The sequence below is a fragment of the Vanessa atalanta genome, chromosome 5, assembly GCF_905147765.1.
Source record: "Vanessa atalanta chromosome 5, ilVanAtal1.2, whole genome shotgun sequence".
Taxonomy (NCBI): domain Eukaryota; kingdom Metazoa; phylum Arthropoda; class Insecta; order Lepidoptera; family Nymphalidae; genus Vanessa; species Vanessa atalanta.
Window position 1 is genome coordinate 9,960,991 of NC_061875.1, and position 21,460 is coordinate 9,982,450.

The 21,460-nt window shown below is 33.4% G+C and overlaps 1 protein-coding gene across 3 annotated transcripts in view; it reads left to right on the plus strand.

Moving 5' to 3' along the window:
• The window catches only part of LOC125063897 (GATA-binding factor C-like), an 81,372-nt gene extending 61,329 nt beyond the window's left edge, over positions 1 to 20,043 (plus strand). For all 3 annotated transcript variants that reach the window (XM_047670585.1, XM_047670587.1, XM_047670586.1), the window contains 3 exons: positions 18,780 to 18,993; positions 19,349 to 19,488; positions 19,618 to 20,043. In XM_047670585.1, coding sequence (XP_047526541.1) covers positions 18,780 to 18,993; positions 19,349 to 19,488; positions 19,618 to 19,644 — 381 coding nt within the window. In that variant the 3' untranslated portion in view covers positions 19,645 to 20,043. The remainder of the gene's footprint in view (positions 1 to 18,779; positions 18,994 to 19,348; positions 19,489 to 19,617) is intronic.
• Positions 20,044 to 21,460: the final 1,417 nt, after the last annotated feature.

Genomic DNA, 21,460 nt, shown 5'->3' on the forward strand with positions numbered 1-21,460 from the left:
TCCACTTTTTAAGGCAGGTTTGACCTTTTCGTAAGCCAATGTTACGGCACTCAAACTTATTCCAAGTATTCGTACAAGTAACTGTTTTTGTTACTGCTAAAATCAATTCTCACGACTCTCACAACCCCGTATTCGGAACGCCCTTACGCGTTCGCTCTGCTATACATTCGAAAAAGAACAAACGTAACGGAATGGAACGTTACAATGACGAGAATTAACATTCAAAGCGACCCTACAAATACTTGAGATTTTTTGTTGTAATGTATACTTTATTGCCGCTGCAAGTATCCAAGCGACAATACTGTTTGGTCTAATTATTCGTTAAGAGCGACAAAGGAGGTTGCTACTTCAGAAGTTGAAGGTATAATGACAGGAGCACAATAAGGAACGAACCAGTAGCGATGTCAAGACGTAAGGAACGCCTTCTCATACATATTTATAGATATCTTGTAAACATTCGTTGGCCTCTTGGCCTTCGAAGCGAGCTCATTTATCAATCATACATAAAAATGTGAGAATCTAGTTTCGTGGAAACAAGTTGAATCCGTTTGCAAGATAAATGTCTTCACGTTACCGACAATTTATTGAAATGTGCATTTATTTGCATTTTGATTACGGAGGATTACGACCGTACTAATGAAACTAATCAGCTGTAGGCACGATGACAATTAGCTATATCATATATCGACTGCGTTTTTAACTTACACATATTTATTTTACCAGAAAAATTTAGGTTAGTTAAGTATTTCTTATATTGCAAAAAATGGTTTGTTGGTACAGGCCAAAAATGCCAAGTTATGTTATATGGTTTTATATTTAGAGCAAGGAATGTACACACATTTATAAAAATATATAAAAATAAAACAAATATGAAGTAAAGTTACGATAAAACCAAAGGCACGGACAAAATGTCTGTGGAGATACAAAATTAACAATAAAACAAATATAGCACAATTTTAATTATATGTTCTTAATTTAAATTTCAATAGAATGTGTTCATTATGTACCGTTGGCCTCCTTACAAAATAAAATACATTTAAAAGATCGGCACACTAAAGAGACATTTTGTAACAATGCGTAAATAAATACAGTATAATGTCGGGGCCGGAGCTCGTGATCGATTTCACTCAAAAAACGCAATTCATACAATAACGCACGGGCCTATTGTGATGCACCTCCGTCACCAGCCGCCTACACCGTAACTAGCAGTTCTTGATACTATATACGAAATTTTAGATAATACATCTAAAAATATTTCAATGTATCAAAATGTTTGTCAAATATCCAAATTAATTTATAACTTACTTAATCTTAATAATAAGTTATTTCGCTGGAACCCACATTCTGGGTCGTAGCTTACGGAAAACTGACAAGATACATTTTTATAATGACAATTAGAAAGTGGCCGTAATAAATGGTATGGTATCAATTTAAATTAACTTAAAAACTATTACACTAACATATATTAAATTACTTTTTTACCTTGTCGGTAGTTGTATCTTAAACATTAAGAACTTAATAATACAATATTCTTAACAATCATTCAAAATAAAATACGGTATTTCAAAGTTAGTTTTAAGTATCAAAACTATTAATGTTAACTACACCTCTCTAAACATGAGTGTTTACTCAAAACACGCCTCTTATGCTACAATTGGGACCGCTAAAATTGCCCTCACAAACATTATACTGTTACAAAAGCAACGATCATGCTCCTTCGGTCTCACTAAACGTACTCTTGTATTATTGTTTTTAATAAAAACATTTTATTGGCCCTTTGTGATACATTGCTTGTTTGTTGACTTGATTGATATGGGAAACATTCTTGTAAAGAAATGAATGATGACTTTCAAGTCTTATTCGAGAAAATTTTATCCTTATTATAAAATAAATGTTACCTTAGTAAAGTTTAAAACAAATTATTTTTATTTGAGATAGTATATTATAATAAAATTAATAAAGTGACACGTGTTTTAGTTATTTTACAATTTTATGTAATTTCAATAATAATGTGTGTGTCTCCGCAGTTATTTTGAACTAATTGACAAGAAATTATTACTAAAAGTAATTCTATTTAAAAGCTCTGTGGGTTCCAATTGAATGTAATCTAAAATAAATTATTTATTTGGGCAACCACAATAGTAGTTAATAGGATTATCGAAGGTGCGTGGGTTCGATTCTAGCAATCTGAAAGCCCAGTAAATTTGTGTATAAATTATCAAGGTAAACTGAACCTTAAAATATTAGTCATAAATAATAAATTTCTTTAACAAGGCAACCGCAATACGCAACAAAGAGCCTACCCGTCTGTCTGTGGCTTTTTATGAATTTGTTTATTTAATTTATCACGCTCGTTTATTCGGTACTTCCTTCGATTTATACACGATTAGCTTTTTGTGACTTATACTTTTTTGTAAAAACCTTTTAAATATTCGATTATGTAATCCAGTTTTTTGGCATCTTCCGTTACCATGCCATTTAACGATATTTCCCCGATAAAACAACTACACTTTAATTACTATGTTTTTATCATGGGAACTAATAATGTTTTGCATGGAACATTGAGCAAACTTTATTGTACCAATATCAGGCGAAATGATATTACAATTTAGAAGTATACAGAACAAATTGCACAATAAATAACTAGTATTATTAACAAGCTCTGCAACAAACCCATCCTTATATATTTTACGATAAAATACTAAACAAATTAAGTTCTAACTACACATCAGCCGTTTCGTAACTAGATCGTAACGTTAAGTGCCTTCCATACAAAAGTATTGGATTACCAGGTTGCATTGAAGCTAGAGAGAGAGCGCCCATAATAACAGCTCAAATGATACATTTCGAATACAATGGGGCGATCAATTCAATTTTTGAATTGAGAACGCTCTCCTAGTCTTTTTTTATTTCGTCTAAAGTGCTGTTTTGTTCAGCCAACATCCGAGGGAATCTGACAGTCACTGTTTTTTCTTCTGTTTTTCTTTTGCATTAGATTTAAATGTAGATTTATAAATATAAAGTGATCCCTTGGTTTTTTTATAGCACTTTAGATGACGAAGTTTTTATTATGCTTTAATGATTGTTCCTACGTTATAAATATTATAAAGTATTTTCAGTAATATTTGTACATTTTATTAATGCTGGTTATTGAACCAGTTTATGAATAGCGGCAAAGATAAAAAGAGCGTTTAATTTACTCATTACATTACATTACACATGCAACTGGCTGGTGGCCAAACGGGCAGCACGTTTGGGCGAATGTTATAATGACATCAATTTGAATATTCAACATCGAACAGCGATCCCATTTACATAGATTCGACCGTTGAATTTTGTGGCAGTGCAAAATGTCGTTCACTCCTAATTATGTTGCTGTACTGTTTAATTTTAGTCGCTGATGCTAAAAACTGATATGGTAATTATTTTTTATTACAAGTACTATGTTAACTATATAATAATGACAAAATAGTATGGATCAAAATTTGCCAAATTTATCTTCGTGTAAAACAAAAATGTGCTTTAATGGGCGTTTGCGCAGTAGGCTGGAAAGATTTTATCTGTTGGCAATACAGAAAAAATGGCGCCCACCGGAAGTGTCCGAGCGCGGCGCGCGGCGCGTTACCATTTTTTTTCTTTTTTGTTTTAAATGGCTTTTTCCCGGCAGCGTTCGGCCGGAAATGCGTTTGCGTAGAACTGCCGTACAAAGCACAACGGTAATAGCTCCTATAAAGTTTATATGCAATTCTGATACTTGACACCGTTTCTTAGAGTTAATTTTCGAACACCTGGCTTTCAAATAAAACCGTTTTCTGTATACTGGAAGGCATGGTGTGTAGCGCTAAATAGCATGTTTTTATTCATGAGCCTCCCATTCTGTTTAGCGAGCGATTCCCAGCTGATTTATTGTCTTTGTAATATATTTGGGAAACTGAGCCGTTTCTCTTCACGAGAACGCTTTAAATATATTCATGTTAAGGAACTTTTAAAGTTCATTGTGCGATCTATCTTTACGAAACTATTTATTTACACCTTAAATTTAGAATAATTATATTCTAGAACAATTTTTTTACAAAATACATTTATACTAGTCTTAAATAATTTTGACTGCTATTACGGTTGTAAAATTTAATAAATAATTGTATGTTATATTTAGACAACTACTTATTTATAATTTAAACAATTATGATAGTTTTACTAAATTTATTACATATAATTTTATTTCAAAAGTACTAAATAGATAAATTTTGTTTTATACTCTTGGTTTTTCAAATGTGTTTTTAAAATGAATTTAGCGGGCTTTTTAAAAAAGGAACATAGAGGCAGCTGCAGTTAGTCGACTGATCGTTTGCGCGATACGCGTGTCCTTCTACAAAACAATTACACTCTGGTTGCTGCAAAGAGATTTGTGCAATGGCCAATTTCGCTATTATACTTTATTATGCTATACTATTCATTTTATTATTACCGGAATTTATTAATAAACTTCTAGAATTTGAAATTACTTCCGGTACATATTACAATTTATTTGTTATTATTTTTCATTGAACATGTCGTTTGAAACATAAAAGTAATCTTAAATTTATGTAATAGAAGAGATTCAATCGTACTAATTTCATTTGGGTGTAGTTATCAAATCAATTGTTAAAGGTATCTTACATACGTTTTTTACATAATATTTTTTAAATATATAAAGTAGTGGAACAGATGAAACATCTTCAAATGTAGTAATTAGGCGTTGAGCCGCCGAAGGAGATGATCGCTGATCTGGCACGCGTCCACGATATCTGCGACATCTAGCGTGATCTACGCTCATAGGAATAACCTTCCGTTGGGGACAGGTCAAAATTATATTGTTTCATGCTCCATGTCATCATGCTATTTTGGTTAGAACAGCTAGTTTATTGATATGTTTCGAATCAAAGTTTATTTTAAGAATTTATAGACCAATATTTCCCTAGGAGTAAGTTACTATGGCGTCATTTCAAACTCTGGTTCTTGGAAAAGTTGTAAAAGAATACAGATTTAGTACTTGATCGTAGAAACATTGAACTAAGTTTTTGATTGGTTTTTATTATTCGCGCTATATGCATGCCGCCACATTTATTTCGTAGATTCTTAGTACATAGACAGGTATTATTTTAATTTTTACATTAACCCGTTTCATAAACCGAATATAATACTTCCTATACGCGTCATAGCTCACATACCACGGACGTGGGTAGAGCACAGGTAATTAACTCGGATATCAAGCATATTAGAGTGTCGGTCGATTGCGTTCACCAGAGATTCGGGCCGGTCCCCTCCGGTACATCTGTAAACATCTTATAGATAAACATCTGACGTTTGACACAAAGCGCGGTTGCGGGAGATACTATCTAAGAACTATCCGAATACCCCCTCTCTCCTCCCTCACCCCGTATTCCCCTCGACTTCCTCAGCTCTCCGTCTAATTATTTATTTATGCCCGCTTATCACAGGATCGATGCGCTCGGCGGCAAAACTGCGTGTTTTCATGAGCGCAATTTTAGAATGGAGCCATAACGTTATCATGCGATCTCAGTGACAGTCCGTTCTAAAATCGCGTCGATACTTTGCTATTCTATTTATGCGAGCTTAGACGTTTAATCACGGCTGACTTTCGAACTATCTCTGTGGTGGCTTTGAGATCGTTTTTTATAAAAGCCACTTTTAAAGATCATTATTAAGAATCCAATAATATTGTAAGATAAATTTACTGGTAGATAAAATAGTTTATGTTCTTACTTAATTTTTTTTAAAGTATATTTTTCTTTAAATGTACATTACTTATATAATAAAAATTTTAACTCTAATTCTTAGCACTTAGCTTGAGTTATGTCACTCAGCTTTCTTAACTTACTTATAATAATAATAATGGAGCAAAGGTGTCGTCGATCGATAACCTCAAAGAGCCGAAACAATAATTGTGGCACCGTTTTACACCGTTACCACGAAACCGTCGTAGGTACGTAATAACGGTATAAAAAAAAACTTTATGACATCTCATTCGTTCAAAGTGGCCAGGCCAAGGTGTAATTTGATTGAAAGCACCAAAAAAGCCTTATAATCATATAATAAGTGGTAGAATAATTACTGGGGTCTTAGGAGCAGGTGCGTCTCACATGCGCACGCGCCGCCGGCCCATTTACAATTTCTGACCAAGAGCGACATGATTACATTAACAAAACACTAAATTGTAGTAAAAATATCGCTTTGTAACTAATTATTTATTTTAGTTATAAATTTTTGATATATCGCTATAAAGCAGCAGCTGACTCTTAATTAAATGATTTGCAGTTAATGTCATAAAAAACGAAAGGAACTGGAATGTGTAATAATTAAGTAGATCATTTTAATTAATTTAAATGAATAAAGTATTAATAGCTTTGGTGTGCATAATTATTTGCACTTTCTCGCCTTGTAGAATAAATATTTTGTCATAGATGTGAAGACGTTACTAATATATCTGACATAGCTTTATGCGAGTAAATTCTCTGCGTAACAATAAATCTCGTGTATGGAATGAAATCAACGAGTCGCAGAATGAGTGCTGCGAAGCTGAGTTATCGATAAGGCGAGAAACTGTTAAAGTTTGTGTCGATGTCGACAGTTATGATCGCTCGTCGGCGGCTGCGTATGAATTAGGGTAGCATGGTAGCCGTATGAGATTTACTGAGGACGGAGTCGACATCTAATTGGACCGGGTTCGATGCCACGGGCGAAACAAATAATTTATTGTTTTCCATAATTGTTTTTGAGATCTGAGCCTTTAGAACTAGTAGCGCCATCTTCATTGCGATACACGAAGTGCTGTGTGGTTAATGATTTTTCCCTGCTTATAGTATGTAATTACGTGTTAGACAGCGTGTTCATGTAAAATTTCAATATACTCGCAAAGATATCTGCTTCCGTACAAAAAGCTAGTAATAATTTTACAAGCAACGTCCAACAAGTAGCTTCACTTCATATTCGCGTCAAATGAATTACTTCCGTTTGTATAATATCGAATATATAATAAGTTATTATTTTAAGTAAACCTCGTTTACATACCGCGTTGGTTACGAGTCGTGTCAGTAAATCGTTTAGGGAGAAATATTTAATGAAATTCAAGTGTAATTAAAAATGTTGCAAGCCGGTCGTAATATTTAACTTAACAAATCAACTTAATTTACGATCTGTTTCCGCGATATGAACACTAGTATCGATAGCGAGAACTAATTAACATTTGATAAGTCAAAAATAAAGTCGCCATTATTTTTGTTTTATTCGAAACGGTCATTCGGACTCTTAATTATTGTTAACTATGGTCATGTTCTTGTAAAAATTATACAAAGTTTATTAAGGTGCGCGTGGCATTGTGATAGCAGATTTGTCTTCAACAGCAAGATTGAGAGATTCCGGTTGGGATGAATCTTGTATTGAAACAGTGATTTTATACTTCAGAATTTCGTTCGTCCGATTTAGCTCATCATTTTCGTAATTTCATAAATAGCTATGACAAAGGGCAAAGGCGTCGTATAGACAACATTTTTAAGACTGACATTACTTTAGATTCGCCTTTCTGGACTAAAAAAGGATCGACGTAATTCACAAATATTTAAACAATTTTATGGAGTAGTTTATTTCAAACTTGCACCCCAAGAACCATGACAGGTATAGGGCTACTATAGTTAGAGAAGCAGTATTCGTCGAGATGATAAAGTCAATCGTGAAATGAAGACTTGACATAAAAGATTTACTTATAATTTATTCAATGCGGAAGGAAATCCAATCATAAATATTGGTGTTGAAAATGATTGTAATTTACAACATTGTAAAAACAATTGTAAAATAATGAGATTGTCATTATTATAAATAGGTTTACTAGTTTATTTCCGTGGATTCTTTAGCGGAGATTTTAGCTTATTCCGAAGTCCTAATATCTAATAAATACATTTGATATAAGGATAGCTTAAATTATTTTACGAAGGCAGACCAGTAAGTGTCTATGCAATCTAATGGTAAGTGATCGTCTACGCGTATAGCCGGTTCAAGTGCCTTTATTTACACTGGGCCACTCACCATTCAAAGTTAGTAAGTAACACTATTCGAAATAATATTGTTTGGTTCTAATATACATCGGTAAAAATATCAGAGAGTAATAATTAAAAGCTTTACTTGTTTTGTTATTTTATTATTATTGATATTAAGATGTTTCCATACTACACAAAACACACGTATAAAATCAGTCACGTTCCTAAACGGTTTAAGATACGCGGGGACGATAAAACATGAATCAATATTCTTATCAATGTAAAAATCTTAGATGTAGTATTTGATATTTACGTTTGATTTCGCTTCAGCAAATGTATACATTTGCAGAAGATTCTGTCAAAATATTTTGATTACTAGAAATGTATACAAAACTATAAAATGCTTTCTTTACGATGTAGGTAAAAAATAATGTTTTTTTTTTTGTGATCATATTTAATGAATCCATATAGTAAGTACTAAAGAAATAACTATAATTTAAATAATAGTTTTATTTTACAGTTTCGTACATATAACTAAGCGATTTTTGAATACGAAGAAATAGTATTTAAAGGTGTGTAGTCTATGACGTAATTTAATTTTGGTGATAGAAAATTTCAAACTAATTATGTATTTCGTTGAATGAGGAGAACCTGTTTGATATATATTTTCCGAATTTAAATATGATTTTAATAAAAAGAATCCCCTAACAAGATAGCTGTTATACAAGTTGTCATAACATACGTAAGGTTGCGCCCGCTATAAATCGCAGTTATCGATAAATTTGGCGGGTTTATAAATCGTATTTTCAATTATCCCCCGGAGTAGCAGCTGTCCGACTACTGCCCGGAGTATTTATTTTAATCATGCGCGTACATCAAACACTCAGTTGGTGCTTCGTCGACATCTCTCGAGGCACATCCTTAATTATGAAATATTGCTTATTGCAATCACAGTACCAATTGTCAATTAACGATTCTCGGGGTGTCTTATATTGATAAAGGATATCGTAAATATTTCGCATTTATTTGTTCTAAATTTTGAAATAGTGACGAGCATAGTGATAACTTATAGTCGATATCGACAAGACTTGATAAAATTTTGCTGTTATCATATAAATTCATATTAAAAAGTAATTTGTAGATGATTTAACCTAATATTATGATATACTTAATTCTTCATATTTATATTAATCTATTCTATTATTCTCATAATTTGGGACTATCGCAAAAAAGTTGGAGCGCGGGGCCAGCGGCTTTATAAGTTTTGCAAAGCACGGGAATGTCAAAATTTAATCTCCGGCCAGTAACTGAGATTTATTGGCAGAAAAACTTTACATTTACTGCACTTAATCAAAATTTTAACGCAGGATCTCGATAAAGCAGCAGAGCTAGTTAGACAACCAAAATATAGAAAAGGAAGATACTATTAAATGGATCTAAACTAGCTTAAAACATGAATAAAAAATTTGCAACATTTCAAAGTAACATATGAGACCTTGTATTACGGGTTTACCTATTAAATAAATTTTATACAAAATATCACCAATAAACTTAAATTTTATACTCAGAAACTTTTAGCGTAAACGTTAAAATGTAGCGATCAGACCATAATATTAATAAATATAGCGACCTATTAGTTACATCGTTATAGAAGATTTTAAGAAGCACTATAAAATCCAGTAAAACCAGCCTTAACGAGCAAATTTTATTATTCAAAAATAAAAATAATAGTAAGTAACTCAACAAAATCTTTAAGGTCGCGCTGCTAGACACAGGCCTTACAATTAAAGGTAAAAATAAACACCATTTAAAAACTCTAAATCCCACGAATATTGCAAAAAATAACAAACCTGTTTATGGTAGGATAAATAAAAATATTAATAGTAAACAGTTTTTTGTATTTCTTAATGAAAATGTGTCTTGGTTTTTATAAATTCTTCTTAATGAAATGGCGCCTTCAATGGCATTAGATGGAAGGCGCGCTGCGCAGGCGCCAGTAAGCTCGATTGCTGCGCTAACAACGCGGAACTAATTCACTGACAACGCTAAAATATCCTTCCTTTAATAAACCACCTAAACAAATTTGTGTTTCAGAAAACATATATATTATATAACATACCTTAGTTCTACCGAAAAAAGAAATATGTTTTTTCACGATATCTTTATTGTATATTTAATATTTTACATTTATTGTAAAATATATTCGATGTTTTATATTAATACAAAGAAAATAGTTTTTCAATATCAATGTTGTAACAAAAATTTTAATGATTACTTTTTTTTATTTAGTTACGATTGACAATCTATGACGGAATATGTACCATGTAAATGTTTAAATATATGTCTTTTTTGTCTCTACCTTAAAAATCAGCCTATAAGTTAAATAGCCCTTGTACTATAACATCTTGAACCCTTTCTTTTAACAGTTGGTTGGGTTTCACTCACGCGGTACATTATCCCAGCTGAAACTTACCCAAGGCGCCACAGTTTTTTTAATATCAAATAAAAAAGTCGCTTAAACAAAAAAACTTTCAACGAAATATTTTTAGCTTACGTTATTTTTATAAAACTGAAACATAACTGCTGTTGAGTCTTATTTAGAATTGGTTAAAAGAGTCAATCATTCGATACGATTATGTGGTGTGAGGAAATTGGATGTTTGACTTTTTTATCGCTGGAAAAATTGTTCAATGTACGACTGTTTGAAGTCTATTTATAAAAATATATTTAACGTTACCTATGATTTTACGTGGATCAAAACTCAATAAAATGTTCACTTTTCGTGCTGGTGACGAAACCTAATAAAAGTGGCATAATTTTTGGTTTTAAAGCTTTATTTTATGAAATAAGAATTATTATAATAATACGAATAATTTCCGAATTGTACCATCTTCATGTACTTATTTCTCCGTACGAAGTTGCGTGTGGGCATCGTCGCGGGCAATTGCATAGCTCGTTTATTTTGTCTCCACGCCACATTTCATCCGTCCTCGACCATTTCGCCCTTTAATTGCAACTTTCGACACTCCACTGATTGGATCAGATGGCAGACTCTTTTTGTAATGTTTCTATATTTGTTTTGCTTCCAAGTATTCACGATGGTATATCAGGATCATTAACTTCTTAACATGTACCAATTGTATGACCTTGAACTCGGAATTTTATTATCTTGAGGATTTTTTATTACAAACAAAGTTCACCTAAGAACCAATCCACAGGCTACAAAACTAGGTAAAATACGTCAATTACACGTATAATGTTGTGTGGCATAATTCACAGTGTATAGATGAGCACTAGTTTCAATCTCGAAAAATTACGCTCAATCAAAATAAAAAAGGACTACTTTGAAGAAGTTCAATTATTTTTAATATTTAAAAAAAAGCAGAGGGAATAAAATTTCAAAAAGTATATTGTACTGTACGAGATACTATTATCTGTATATCTGTGTTCTAAGAATGGTAAATGAACTTCTTAGAACACAGATTTTTTTTATCTATAAGTGTTTAATATGTGTGATGTTGTTACACCTTTTAAATAAATAATTAATATTAAATTAGTACAATAGAATATCTAAACAAAACTGGTAGTTTAATGTTTATTTTTTCTTTAATCGTTTATTAGTAGTGTTAGGAAATGATGCGAGTTACCAATATTTTATAAATATTCAACAAGACTTTCTAATATACATCTTCTAAGAAACAATTTATCTCGATTATAGTGTTACAAAGCTCTAACAATGCGGCAAAAAGTATGTGCATTGATATAACAATTAAGGTCGCCTGTAAAAAGAGTTCCCATATGCGTTAGTTTTTACTGATATTACTAGCATTGATATAATAATTAAACGTATAAGGCAAGTGAATTCGTAGGCGGTTACGAGTCTATTATATCTTGCAATTTATAGGTGTTAGCAGTTCACACGATTTATATCTATTGTAAGTCGATCTAGTCATTTCTTGTAACATGTTATGAGTTTGAATTATCTATTAATAAAAACATACGCACACGCGACGTCGACGTTTTGCCTACAATAACAAGTAGACTTTATGTGTAAAGCTATTTAGCATCAGATCTCTTTAGATCTGAAACAGCAAGATTAATATATAATGTATTGTTTACAGGAATAAAAATTTGGTGTGATATGTTTAATTTTATAACGTAACGTTGAATACGGTTTTGAAATTTAACTGTTATTGGAAAATTTTCAATCGAGAACCGTGAACGTGACTAGTAGATCTCATGAAAACCGCATGATGTTTCTGAATTTTTGGATAGTCCCAGTAGTAGAGCAACGTAGCGTTATGAACTCCAAATCCGCACTTCTAGTGATTTATTCAATAGTTTTGTACATAATCATTGCTGGATTAATCAATGTTCGATTTATGAAACTGATGCCGATTCTATATTTATTCAAAACACTTTGACCAGAATTGAGTTACATTATAATTCAGTGATGTTCATGAGAATTGTGTTCAAGCAAACAAATAGTGTTCTTTTTTGAACTTCTGTAAAGATAATAATGTCCTTTCAGTTGATATTTTCAAACGACGACTTACTAACATACGAGTTTGTGAGTTTGGATTTTTTAATGATATAGGCAAAGCTATGCCGTTATTAGTTCGAGTTTAAGTTTGAGTTTCAGCTACCCAGACAGGTTTGCAAAAAGCTCTACCATCAAGTAAAGATATGTGTTAGTCCGTCACGTGAAAGCTTCGAAGGTTGATAGAGCATGTCCTAAAATAGGGCATAACTATTTTTTTAATTTAATTTGAAAATTAAATAAAAGTACAACGTTTCTAATTACGGTAATTAGGGTCAAGTTAAATATAAAGGTAGCTTTATTATAATTTATGTCATATTAATGATGTACACCTGATCGATTTCGGTCAAGGCGGATATTCTTAACGGAGAAAAGCTAATTGCGGCGATATTATAGTAAACAAATATGTATAGATCACAGGTGAAATCATAAGAATGCACCTGTGGTTTCCACCAAAGGAACATTGATCTGACACAACTAGAGTGAGTTCACGCATGTTACATGACTTCCGAGGCATGGGAAGTATTAGTGTTTGACTGACTACTACCAAACTTAGGTAGCAGCCCGAAAATTTTATTAACAGAAACAAAACAATACAATCTGATTCTGTGCAGCCTTATAAACTAGATAGAGACCAATGAGGTAGCAAATGCTAGCAGTGCATTATTTTATAGGCATTTATGTTATATATCCTATTAAAATAAATTAACTCATAGACTCGGGGCGTAGACAAACATGCAAGATTAATCGGGAAGTATTAACTTGATTATATTTTTAATGTTATCTTGTGAATTAAACGAATTATAAATATGTACATAAGTTTTCGTCTTTGACAGGCTTCGCTACGAATACTATGATAGTTATTACGAAAGATGGTCGGTTCCATTATAATGGTAATTGCAATCGTTATTTAGGTAAACATCGACATCAATGGGCTATTATCCGACAAAAACAAAAGTCGCACGTGACAGCGATCAGTTTCAATAAAGCCATTTAAGGCGGTTTTTTGCTTGATAATGGGTGTACATTTTTTGTTGTGTAATTGGTTGCTAATTCTTAAGGTTTGTCGTGCACTGGTACGCCTGTCTAATTTATCTGATCTTTATCGATTGATTTACAGCTAAGCGGAGTTTGTACAATTTCTCTCGCTTCGTGTCTGTTGCATTCCATTTTGTTCTGGTTTTGTTGCGACAATTGGAACATTTGGAACGGTACCGAATTTCGTTTTATGTTTGTTCTTTTGTTTGACCGACTGAAATTTAAGTTCGAATATTCGTTACAATTCACTTTGAACCAACCAGTTAACCGCGTATTGTGTTTGTATTAAATATAATTTATAATAAATCTACGGCGATATAACAAATTTGAAGAATCTCACTATTCGTTGTTAAAGTATTGTGGGTTAAAATAGTTATCATGTTATAATAGTTGAGTGCTATAATTATTAATTGGATTGAATATCAAATGTAAACGAACTAAGTGCAAGTATCCATATCGATTTTCCTTTGTTTCGTTGTAGCTCAGTAAAACATTCGTAATACCGCTTTAATTACACACGGACGTGAGTATAAAGCTTTCTAGCTGTCGGAAAAATTATGCGCATCGGGGGCCGCATTTTCCATGGCATTGTATGTGAGCCTGTTATTTTCCCATTTGAGTGGTTTTATGGCGGCTGTGGCCAGATGGGAACAGATAGCACGTACGCTAGAAACCTAACGTAATTATTCACACGCACAGCAAACAAGCTCGAAAACATTTTTCACAATGAACTGGTATTTTTTTCGATTTTTTTTTTTTTAATATAAATTGTTCCGTCATTCAGAAATGATGTAAAGTTGGTAATTTATCCTGCCATTATAATTGATTTAACAACACGGTACAGAACGTAACGAGAGCTTGTTATAAGTAATTACGTTTTTAGTAAAATATGTCTACAATTACAACAAAATACAGTGATATCAAATAGAAATTAAACATTACGAATTAAACATAAAATAAATATTTGACGGAGAAATGAATTACAATAACTTCGTGTTGTAGAAGTTTGTTAGTTAAGAGTTATTTAAGGATGGAGTGCAAGGCTAGGATCGACATATAGGTGAATGCGAACTACACACGCGATCCTACCCTAACGGCATCGCCATAGAGCCATGACGTCGCGCGTCGCCTTGTAATTGCTCAGCGACTTGATTGTGAACGTTTATACATAAGTGCTACAATATTAAATATATTTTGTACCATTTATATTCTATAAGAACCGAGCTAAACCCGAAATATTTAAACCCGCCTTAATATCCTGGTAAGCAGCGGTGACTTATCATGCACATGTTTAACATTTTATGAAGAAAACTGCATGCAGAATCTGTGGCTCACTTGAGTAGCGTGGAGATAAGATCTAAACCTATCTTAAGAAGAGAGAAGGACTTTACCTCCGTGGGATATATCCACACTGTTTAATATTATTATGGTTTTTCGTATTCGGTAATAACAACGTCAAACCAATGAAGTTGCTAAATTTTAAATACTAATATTTCTCTTTTCTTTTCTTAAATATATCTTATTTAATCTATGTATAAAATTTTTGTATTACTGGTTGGTGGTGAGTGAATAGTAGATATCTTCCAGCAGTAATAACTACTAGTAAAAGCTACAAAAGTGTATGAATTTTTCAAATATGTTTCTGTCGAATATTTGTTGCTCAATATCATCCAGACAAATTACCTGATTATGAGCGTTTATTGTCAAACTACATACAACTCAAAAAATTGCGAATCATAAGTTACAGAAAACTTTGAACTAAAAAGAATATAAATGTATATAAAGAAATACAATATCGAATTACGTACATACATGCGTCCACATGGAAGCATTCACCTGCTTTTCCTCCACTAAGCATTAAAACTGCTATCTATTGAAAATTATATTTCCAGCTTCAATTTACAAGACATCACAATACAACCAATTATTATCGGAGCCAAAGTAACCTTTATTGCTATTCCTTTGATATCAGAATTGTGTGTTAATGTGATGTTGATATAGACTTTTCTATTACGTAGATAGCGAATATGCTTGCACGAATATGATCTCTATCTATAGTAGAAATAAGAATTTATATCGCATAAGGATTTATGTATATCGTTTGGTCGGCCGTACAAAGAGGCGGAATGTTGCATGCAAAGTGCGTGTATCGTTAGCAAGGAAACGGATTCACTAGCATATGACCAAGATATTTCTCTTCGTAATTGTTATTGTTTTTGTACGCTAAGTGCCTGCTTTTTATATGATAGGAGAAAATGTTTTGGAATTTAAAAATTAGAACATCTTACGTACTTATTAAAAAAGTTTACCTACTCGATTCAAATATTTCGAACGTAAATGGGATAAATTTAATAAATAATATATTTTAAATTAGTACTCATAACAAGGTTTGGACCTATCATAAACAGTTAACTATGCATTTTATTCTTTTATCTTTTATATTGTTGTTGTATGTATGTAGGTGCTTACATATTGTGTATAAGTCGGATGCAACAAGCCAGCAATGCCTTCATGTATACAGAGCGCATCGTCTCAGTGGGAACGGCAATGTAATTAACCTGACATAATGGCCAGTTATTAAGCAATTCAGCTCCAACATGGCGGATGTCTTGAGATCTAAGTACTAACTGTACTTGGGTACACCTAGGTACCCATTTTAGGTACAGATACGCCTTCCGCGGCGCCGGTTATGGGACTATAATCCTTAAAAGGGACTGAATTTCGCATGCAAACAACGTATGACGATTGCGAACTTGGGAACATTTTCCTGTTTGATGTACTATTTATTTCTTTGAACACTTTGACATTTCCAACTAAATTCATATGAGCATTATTGTACCTCTTTAAACGAAGGAAGGATCCAGGAAAGTTAGCGATCCGTTCGTTTTCGTAGTTTATGTCTAATGATACATTTGGCTGTATTATAACCATGTATTTGATGCATTCGCTTCCAACACACCGAAGGCTTCTCAATGACCTAATTACGCTGCGCTAAATCTGCCGGCAGTGCTAATGTTAATGCATTTTATATTGGTTCAATTGCAAGCAGCGACGGCGCGGTATGCGAGTGTCGTGATGTGTGGGCGATTCGTAGGAACGTATTAGGGACATTGGGAATTAGCACGCAGGGTTTTACTGCACTTGCCGGTTTAAATGACCTTCCATTGTCGAAGATTAAAAACGCACTTGTGTCCAATTGAAGCGAAAATCATATAATTGAAATTTTAAGCTTATTTATTTTATCTAGATTCATATTTTAAAGTAAGAAAGTTACAAATGATGAATACTCTACTTATAGACAGAAATGAAGAATGCTCTACTTTTAGACAGGGCCCCATGACAGGGCCTCATGTTTTAAGGAGAAGATTTTAAGCTTGATAATGAAGTCGAATGAAGGTTATGCGACATAAACAGATTTCCGTACGATGTTTTCCTTTACTGCTGAACACGAGATGAATTTTAAGTACACATATAAAAAAACAGTAGTGTTGACCGGAATCGGATATCACAATTCGATTATTATCCACGTGTTATACCCCTATAGACCATCTCTGCTGATATGATAAAATCGTATTTTATAAATGATTCTTATGTCATTAGATCGTATTTTAATACTTATAATCTTAAATATTTTACTAAACGAGTATCGTCGCCGTCCATTAATTAAGCGGGTTTGACGACCATGGGTCACGTGCGCGATTTCCTGCTGACATTTTTATGGTCTGGTTGTAGATCTTAGTGCGATTTGCTTTTTATATGCATTGTTGGTTCACTTAAGAGGCAGTTGAGTTTGCGTGAAGATTTCAGTACCATTTTCTTATGTTAGGCGTTTTAATATCAATGGTCATCGGAAGATTAATGTTCGTTTCGCTAGCGCCACACGCGTTACACCAAAATCGTAAATAAGATCAGGTCATGCGTATGAGCTGGTGCCGGCGGCAGGCGCGGGTGCAATGAAATCGTGCGTTTAGGCCACATGCCGCCGCCAAGTTCCATGGAAGGCGATGAATAACTCATTGTCCGTCCGTCCGTCCGTCGTGACGCACGCTTCTTGGAAATAACGATGCAATGCAGAAAGTGACCGAGATACTTGACCCGCGAATTGCTCAAATATGAAAGTGCAATTCGCACGCAAAACAATAAAACTGCCGGTGCTTTCTTCGCGCTCTCAAGAATACCTTGCATTTAAATGATATGTACTTAGCTTCACCTAAGGTTACTCTCGTATCAGGAGCGAAGATCAAGCTACATAGCAGAATGAGATGTGAAAATGCTATTTAGTAATATATATGTGTGAGTTTGAAATTCATAGATTGCAACATTCTCCCAGTAGTGATACAATTGATCAAATCAAGTGTAGTTCCTTACAAAGTTAACGGCAATTTATCCGACTTATAACTTAATCCATTGGGTAAAATTTGCAAAATAAGACACTTTGATAGAAACCCTCAAAGATTCGAGTTCATGTTCTGCTGTTTAAATTGTGATTCCCTTACATATGAACAACAAAAAATAACAGATAATGTTGTACGATGCCACTAATAAACACGATCCTTAGCAATTCGGCATACGAATGTGTGATGACGCAACTCAAGTTTCCCACCAACAACAAATGTAGTCACAAAGTGCAACGCTGCTGTAATTAGGATGCGTCGTAGGTCCACTTCACGCATGTCGGCTTCGGCAACCAAACAGCTAAATATTCGCACACAGCCCATTGTGATACCATTTTATGGTCTCGGCTCGCCTTTATACTTCTTACTTAGCATTCCAAATTAGTTTGCAAACGTTTTTTATACAGCTATAATGTCATGTCAAAGCAATAAAGTTGGAACGCGTTGGTAAAACTGAGTCAGGCTGCTACGATTGTTAAACTCATGTTAACATGGTTCAACGAGGAATGTCCTACGTGCTACCGAGTAGGTGAACTTGCATTTCCTTTTGTAGGCAGACATATTAAGATAACGGTGTAAGTACTTATGACATGCAACGATACAGGACAAATGCACTTGCCTAATTAAATTTTAATGCCTTTTTTCAGGTTAAGATCATTATTATTTGATTGGACTGTTTTGTTTACAAAACAAATGACAGAGACAGGAAAAACATACTTGATCATATTACTGCTAAAAAAAAATGTTTCAAAAATGTACCTTTTTTGTTCGCAGGTAAATCGGCCATTGACTATGAAGAAAGAAGGTATTCAAACAAGAAATCGCAAGCTAAGCAGTAAAAGCAAGAAGAAGAAGGGTGGCATGGGAATGGGTGGAGGAGGCGCGTGCGCACTCGCTCTGGGCGGTGTCATGGGAGACATGATCAAGCCTCTCGGAGATGCCACCAAAGGCTTTGGTGGTTCGGCCTTCCCATCGGCTATGGATTTCGGTAAGAATCGATAAAACTTATTGCTGTGAATGAATTGTTTTCAATATTCGAGATTTGACCTCTTGATGCTTCGCATAAGTGCTACATCAAATAAATAAAAAAAATATGGAACATCATCTTTTTTTACTGAAATAGATTAAATACAACTAAGTCACATTTAAAGATATGAGTAACATTTTCTATGTTCGATATCAACGTCTACCTGACAAACTAATAATAATCAATATGTATTTATGTCTTGGAAATGTTTAAAATGTTATAATAGGAGCATTTTTGATAAGCTGAATATTTACCATTCTTAAAACACTTATAAATATACAATTAGCAAACTATTAACGTTTTTCCATGTCTATAGGTCAACACCAAGTAGGGCTGGTGCACCCCGCCGCGGCGCACATGTCGCACTGGTATGGAGCCCCACATCAGGGCTTTGCCCCACCACCGACATCGCATAATCCCTATCATCACCACCACCTCGCGCAACTAAATTCTATGGTAAGTAATTTATATCTCTAATATAGCTCACCCTTAGAATTTTGTTATGTAACGACAGATCTATGATCTTTCTATAAATGTTAATGAGTTACGTGTAAACTAGACGATAACAAGACGATTTCTTTACAGACGGGCTGGAGGAGCGAGTACACGTGATAAGTCAACCAAGCCAGAGCACGAATACGGTGGAAATGTAGGTACGTCTCGCCAGGAGCGACCTGGGACAAATACATCACAAAATAGATACTGTGATTTCACTTGTAGCATGATAGGTCATCAATAACACAAATACTACGACACATCACACTAATTTATAAGACTGTGACAGAATTGATGTTTCTAAGCGCTATACACCCAAACATCAACTCGGATTGATGAATTGATCAAACATATCTGATTAAAACCAGTTGTTATCCCAATGTCTTTTATATACCGTGATTCGTTCCCTACGAATAATAAGTCGTATCACTCTAAACTACCGGATCCTAAGTCGACTGCTACTGACCTTTTTGGTATGTCGAGTTTATCGATCGTCGTAAATCGATTTTGCCGTTTTTTTAATTGTGGATCAATTGATAAATTAAAGTTCCTTTTTAATTTCTATTGATAATTAAAGTTGAAATGTTTTTTCTTTAACTGTATGTTACTTGAAAAAATTGACAAAATCGATTTACTTATAAATAAAGGTAAGCAGTGAAAATGTGAGTTGTAATAAACATTAAAGTTTAAATTGTGTTACAAAATATGTATACACTCGAAGCGGCTACCGGTTGCTCGATTCGGTAGGTAAGTGTGGCGCGGATCTAAGTTCTTTTTACAAGGTGAAGTAACTAGCGAAATTGTACAGTATTATAATATTAGATAAGATTACTATGTCCGCTTAGATGATTTATATAAATATATAAGTAGGTATCTTTCGTAAAAAAATTGTGTATTTGTACATATCTTATTAAGTTATATTCCGTTCCTGTATAGATTGTTTTATTTTTATATTGTATTTAATTTGAACTGTTCGGTTCGCTATAGGAATTGTGATGTGTTCAAAAATTCCAGATGTTTCTTTTGTAAATTCGATTCGTGTAGTCTTTATTAAAACGCAATAGTAATTTATATGATAGATGTAACTCGTACTTTGTAAATAAATTTACGATAAAACATTGTCAATATGAGAAACAATTATTTTCGACTGTCACAAAACGTTTCTCGTCTAACTAAAGAACACTTAGGTCACAAGATTGGGTTGTAACAGATTAACTGTATGTATATTGATTTGTTATAAAACATTACATGGATTATTTGTATTGCTGTACTTTATAAAAATAAGACATTGTGTGGCCATAAATTAATCGAGAAATTTTGTTTTTGGGGGATGACATTACGAGAAATAAAATGTTTAAACATGAATGACATTTCCTAAAATCATTGTTTCAATATCAAAAAGTATGTGTAAATATAAAAATGTAAATGACCTTAGAGAATAAAAAAACTCAAAATATTAAAAATGTAAATTAGCGATCACCGCAGAACAGCCTGTAACGATATCCCGTACCTAAAGTTTTAGTTTTTAAAACGAAACATTGTGAAGTTGTGTATTTTAAATAAAATTGCGAATAAATTATCAATACTTATTGATATTTCAATATGGCTTTTTATTTGTTTTACATAAAACAAACCCGACATTACTTGTATCGACTGAAGGACCAGACGTCTATAGTTAACACATTTCACGGTCAAGTGAACATGAATACATCGCATACATTTCGAGTAGCATTGAATTAAATTAGAAACCGACTCAATTGACCGTCCGTCTTACGTTCGCCATAAGTCACCGGATCAATTCCGCCATTCCGCAGAAAAAGTCCAAAACTCGCGCTTATCTCGCGGCAAATTGAAAATGCAGCCGGCCATGTGATTGTGACGCAACGGGGCCGCTGCTGGCGACATATGGACCTATTCAATTTTAATCGCATTT